Source organism: Athene cunicularia, assembly GCF_003259725.1.
Source record: "Athene cunicularia isolate RWA chromosome 13 unlocalized genomic scaffold, athCun1 chr13_part1, whole genome shotgun sequence".
NCBI lineage: Eukaryota > Metazoa > Chordata > Aves > Strigiformes > Strigidae > Athene > Athene cunicularia.
Window position 1 is genome coordinate 10,159,398 of NW_020799117.1, and position 6,184 is coordinate 10,165,581.

Consider the following 6,184-nt stretch of genomic DNA (forward strand, 5'->3'; position numbering starts at 1 on the left):
AGTAATCCCGTTTGCGCTAAACTCCAGCACAGCCGCTCCAGGAGCCCGGCTTTGCCTCTCGCCCCGGCTGCCTGGCTGGCAGGGACGTTATTCCCCAGGACGGAAAAAAAAAATAAAGGGAGAAGCTGCCCGGGAGAAGCTGCGCCCGATCGAACGTGTTAGAGGAGGCGAAGGGGCGTTGCTTGTTGCCCTCCATGCCTGTCTTTCCCTTGTCTTAATCCTTTAGGAAGGAGGCTCCGGGCAGGCAGACCTTTCCTGGAGGGGCGATGCTGCCGAGCCCAGCCCCGGGCAGAAGGAAGCCTCTGCCGCCGGGACCCGCCGGCGCCGGAGATGCGCGGCCCGGGGCGGGCTGCGGGAGAGCGTGAGGAGCTGCCTCCGCCTGCGCTTTTCTGAGAGGGGAAAAAGCATGGTAGAAGCTGGACCCGATCCCTGGAGAGCAGCCCCGCTGAGCGGGAGGTGGGATTATTCGGGGGTAGTTACGGAGAGCTATAACTTGGCAGCAGAGTGTTAAAGCGACTTGGCCCCGCTGGAAGAGGACCCCCCGTCGTGGCATCCCGCGTCGTGGCTGAGGGGAGGCCACTCAGGTCCTTCTCCTCTCGTCCTTCTTTCTCCTTCCAGTCAACGACTGAAGAAAGGACTGGTACTCGGCTCTTGCCAGTGTTGGGAATACCGTGCCTTTTGCCTGGGATGATTTGCCCTGATGTGCCGCTTCAACGGGATGTACAAAGTGCGACTGGGACTGACCTGACCAACAAAGTTTGCAGAGTGATCAGCAGGGGCCATGGGATGGAGGTAGCTGGGCACACGCTGGTGGGGTCCGTCACGCACGGTCCGACAACACAGACCTGCTGCTCCCTTGAAAACTAACTCCTGATGGTCTAACTCTGCCGGCTCCTGTCTTTACTTCTCCCCTGCCAATTTGCACTTTCAGGGAAAGAAAACACACACACCTGATGCAATGCAGTGTTTCTGTGTTGGTTGTGTATATAAGATTTGCTATGCAATTCCAAAACTAAAAGAGGACGAGAAACGGCCCTGCATCCCAGAGCAAACAGAGAATCAGAGGTGAAAGGTAGGAGCCAGCATTTCTGATTTAAATAAAACTAAATAACCTGAGCTACTTCTTACTGAAAACCTTTAAAACACACCTAGTGTATGTTTGTTTTCTTTGTTTTGGAAGTGTAAACCAGTTTGAAACAAAGTGAAGATTTGCTTTCTGACGCTGCCCAGAGAACAGAGAACTGATGCATTTTGTAACAGGAATGTACCAAGGAGGAAGGATGGAGTGTTTCACCATTGAGCCATTGAGGAAGCTAGAGAAAAAGTACCTGGTGTAGTATGCTTCAGTAAATATGAAAGGCTAGTGCAATGGACACTGGAAACACTCGATCAATAGCCTGTTTAAGTGGGAATACATGCAAGCATGGAAAAGTGATTGCTTTCCTCTCTGTGGGGTATCTATGCAGAGGACAGCAGCAGAACATTTGCAGGTGAGCTGTCTGAATTAGGCTACTTCATGCTGGGGTGGTGCAGTGTGTTTCTGAAGGGATTGCTTAAAAAAACAGTCTGTAGGGTGGACTGTATGTGTGCATTTTCAATTCCTGCTCATAGAGCTTTCAGTGTTGTTCAGGATGATTCAAAGTGGGTGAAGTCCATATGGGGGCGAAGGGACCATAAGAAAGGACCTTTGGTCTGTTTGGTGATGAGTAATTGATGGACATTTGATGTCTCTGATATCTGCAAGCAAAGGAGCTGATGTCGTCATGAAAATCGTGATATGATTTTCCCTCAGGAGAAACTATGACTTGGAACGACACCACTATGGACGGGGAAGGGTTGCTGGTGGAAAGGGACTCTTCCTTTCGGATCCTCACGGGCTGCTTCCTCTCACTGCTGATCCTCTCCACGCTGCTGGGAAACACACTGGTCTGTGCAGCTGTCATTAGGTTTCGCCACCTCAGGTCAAAGGTGACCAACTTCTTTGTCATCTCCTTGGCCGTGTCAGATCTCTTAGTGGCAGTTTTGGTCATGCCTTGGAAAGCTGTGGCTGAGATCGCTGGTTTCTGGCCTTTTGGTTCGTTTTGCAACATCTGGGTGGCCTTTGATATTATGTGCTCAACAGCTTCCATCTTAAATCTCTGTGTCATTAGTGTGGACAGATACTGGGCCATCTCCAGCCCATTTAGGTACGAGAGGAAAATGACCCCCAAGGCAGCCTTCATCATGATCAGCGTGGCATGGACTTTGTCCGTGTTGATTTCCTTCATCCCAGTGCAGCTGAACTGGCACAAGGCTACAACCACAAGCTTTTTGGACCTAAATGCCAGTTTACAAGGTATAAGCATGGACAACTGTGATTCTAGCCTAAATAGGATGTATGCCATCTCCTCTTCTCTAATTAGCTTCTATATACCTGTGGCCATCATGATAGTAACTTACACGAGGATATACCGGATTGCTCAGAAGCAAATACGACGCATCTCAGCTTTGGAGAGAGCAGCAGTGCACGCCAAGAACTGCCAGAACACAAGCGGCAACAGGAGCAGTATGGACTGCCAGCAACCTGAGAGCAACTTCAAAATGTCCTTCAAAAGGGAAACAAAGGTTTTAAAGACTTTGTCGGTGATCATGGGGGTGTTTGTGTGCTGCTGGTTGCCCTTTTTTGTATTGAACTGCATGATTCCCTTCTGCGAGCCTACTCAACCGTCCAAGGGAGCAGAAGCTTTCTGTATTAATTCCACCACCTTTGATGTTTTTGTTTGGTTTGGATGGGCTAATTCTTCCCTCAACCCTATCATTTATGCCTTCAATGCTGATTTCCGGAAGGCATTTTCGACCCTGCTAGGATGCTATAGGCTCTGCCCTATGTCCAGCAATGCTATAGAGACTGTTAGTATTAACAATAATGGAGCAGTTGTTTTTTCGAGCCAACACGAGCCCAAAGGGTCCAGCCCCAAAGAGTCTAATCTGGTTTATCTGATTCCACATGCAATTATCTGTCCGGAAGAAGAACCTCTTAAAAAAGAAGAAGAGGGTGAACTATCTAAGACCTTGGAGAAAATGTCTCCAGCACTGTCGGGTATCTTGGATTATGAAGCTGATGTTTCTTTGGAAAAGATCAATCCCATTACACAAAATGGGCAGCATAAAACCTGAACAGCAAGGTTTACCCAGCAAGACATAATAGTGTGTATTGTAATAATCTTTAAAAAAAGAAAAAAAAAAAGATATACAAGATTTTTTGGTAAGAAACTAAGTTCTAGGGAGAAATACACATTTACACCAAGCCCAGAATTAATTTTCCGGCATTCAAAGCAAATTTAGCATTTTAAACAATAAACTGAAAAAGATCCTGAAAATTGGTTATAAAAAAGGATGTGAAACTGTACTGTTCATGCTGAGGAAAATATATGAATTTAGATACAGTGCAGTGACAAAGAAAATACTGCTTCTTCTCTACACAGAGGAATCAATTTCTAGCTTAAAATGAGGCAAAAGATAAATGTTAAGTATTTAATGTTTACTAGAAGTTAAAAGATTGCTGTGTCTTGTGATAGTGGGTGTTAACAGGTCCTAATTAAAGACTGAGGGATTGTAAAGGTAGGTAGATGCCTTCTTAAAATTATTTCTGACAAATAATTGAGCCTTATAATGAGAATGGTTATTTTTAAAGCTTTGGGAGGTAATATGTTGATACTGGTTTTATTTATTTATTGTTTTAAATTGATATTTTTCATATGTTATAACAGATCTAGCTTTATTTATGTTATTTAAGATGTCTAAATAATGGGATATTTTTTGAGTGTCATAACTGCATTTTGACCAGTCAACCAGTCAGCACTTTATTACAAGCTCTGATAGTCTGGAGAGCTGGTGAGGGGAATGTAGGAATGTTAAGAAGCTCAGCAAGAGATGAAGGAATCAACAAAACTGATGCTGTGTGGAGTTTGTTTGCTTGTGGGCTTTTTTTTTTTAAAGTGGGATTTCTTTCAAAAGATAGGACCAGCGTTGACTGAGTTGTGAATTCTCTTCCCTTATAGAAATAAAAGAAATTGCTGCTATTTATTTTTAAAAGTTTCATGTTACAAAGACTTTGCTAGAATGTCAAGTTTGTGGATCTGTAAATACCTTAAATATGACTACAACCTTAAGAAGAATCCAGTTTGAGAAGAAAAGCTTCTTAGATAACAATTCTTAGTACATAATGTTTTGTATTTATGTAAGATAAAGAGCTTTCTCAGACTTTTCTTATTTCAGGTCTTGGATATCTTTTCTGAACAAACACAATTGGTTATAATGGTAGTAAAAATGCCAAACCTCGTTATCATCTGTATTATTGCAGTACCACCAGGATCATTCTGTCTGTCTGCTACTGTGTCATGGTCAGAATTAAAAAGTGAGGTACCTAGTGCTTTACTTTGGAAACTAGGAGGACATTACATTTTAGTAATTACCATGCCGATAGTCCATTCAATACGGAATAGTGCCTCATTAACATTTTGGATTAAGACATTTCTAAATAATGGATGGAACTGCAGCCCCCACCTCAAAAACGTCCTGTGAGCTCCAAAAAAAGTTGCCAGTGTTTAATCCAAAAAGCCTGCTACTTCTTCATTGTCTTTCCCTGCTGCTTTCCCTTTGTAACGCCAAAAGCAATCAGTGAACATTAGCAACAGGAACACTGGGTATTAATATTCAGCAGCGTTCAAAGAAAGCTATTTGTTTTCTGAATGGGAGAAAATACCCTTTGGAGCAACTTTTTCATAACATATAGTAAAAAAAAAAAAGTGTTGTCAGGAAAAGAGAACTGAGAGGAAAAAGATTTAAAGTCTAATGAACTATATACATCCTGCATCAGGTCTGTGTATTTATGTATTGTGAATGTTTTCATAATTTTATTGCCTGTATGCTGCTTTCATACATATAATAAAACTATTTTGTGAACAGAAGGTCAAATAAAGCAATCTACATTGCATTTATTAAATACATGCTGGTTTTCAGCAGTTGTATTGATCGCGTTAAAGGCAAGGACAGTTCCTCTTTTTCCATTTGCCCTTATTTGGGATCCCAACAAATGGGAATTTTTATTAGAAGCAGGAGAAAGTCCTCTCTAGTGAGAGACCTCTGAGCCCTTGCTCTAAACTAGGATTTGAAAATAGTAAATACAGTTTGGAAACAACCACACTCTGCTTTAATGGTGACTAGTTAAAATGTGTAAAGCTCGATGTACTGGTGTCTCTTATTTCAATGATTTTTTTGCCCTGGTGTAACAGAGTAGTGAACTTGGTTTATAGCATGCTTTTATTGTCACTTTATTTTCTTCCTTTTCCCCCCCCCCAGCTGTGCAGTACATTTCAAAGCCTGATACAGCCCCACTGCTAGTGTCTTTTTTTTTGAACGCAATGAATTGTTTCAGAACTGAGGTGACGGTGGGTGCAGCTGAGGTACAGCACTGTCTCTCTGTTCATGGCAGCCCTCTGCTTTGTTTTTGCCTCGGTCAGCAGATTCATTTTGAAATGAAGAAACAAACAAATGTGGTCACTTGTGCCTCAAGCCTTACCAGCGTGACCCATTCAGCAGCTGGGATCTGAGCTGGGGCAGGAGCTGTGGTGATGTCCAGTTCCCCCTCCAGTGCTCACTTCCCTCGGTCAGGGACTGCAGCGGGTCTGACAGCAGGCAGGATGTCATGTCTGCCTCCAGGCTTTCTTAGCTCCTTGGGTAAAATTTTCTTGCATGGTGCTGATGCCAGTTGTTTTTTTGGTTTTGTTTGTTTTGTTTTCTTTGTACCTTTGAGGAATTATTTTACTTTTTAAAAAGCACACTGGCCAAAGATAAAGTTCTGTGGTCAAATGCATCTGACTTAAAGAGCTTTTACGCTCAAAACTCTCAGCAGTCTGATATAATAGAAAAATATAAAATATGATTTAAGGAGATCATGTAAAGAAAGATGCTGTTTCTTTACTAGTTTATATTGGGTTGATTTGTATTCTGAAACAAATGGTTGCTCTAGTGTGACCAGAGGCTGTCCCAGGTCCTCCCTCCCTGCAGAGGGATCTGAGTTTCAGAGGGGCACTGCGGAGGTCGGTGAAGCGCTACCTGCTATTGCTGCTGGGTTCTTCCCTTCGGTGTGATAGGCACCCTGCTAAAGGCAGGGCAGGGGAGACACTCTGATGAGTTCAGTTTA

The 6,184-nt window shown here is 43.3% G+C and overlaps 1 protein-coding gene across 7 annotated transcripts; it reads left to right on the forward strand.

The window, feature by feature from the left end:
- The first annotated feature begins 6 nt into the window (after positions 1 to 6).
- On the forward strand, positions 7 to 4,988 carry DRD1 (dopamine receptor D1). 7 transcript variants are annotated; one of them, XM_026858271.1, is made up of 2 exons: positions 7 to 1,490; positions 1,745 to 4,988. In XM_026858271.1, the coding sequence occupies exon 2, from the start codon at positions 1,801 to 1,803 to the stop codon at positions 3,154 to 3,156; it is 1,356 nt and encodes a 451-aa protein (XP_026714072.1). In that variant the 5' UTR covers positions 7 to 1,490; positions 1,745 to 1,800; the 3' UTR covers positions 3,157 to 4,988. The 7 variants fall into 7 exon arrangements, with proteins under 7 accessions (XP_026714072.1, XP_026714073.1, XP_026714074.1 ...); XM_026858272.1 differs by having other exon boundaries at positions 1,750 to 4,988; XM_026858273.1 differs by having other exon boundaries at positions 1,793 to 4,988.
- Positions 4,989 to 6,184: the final 1,196 nt, after the last annotated feature.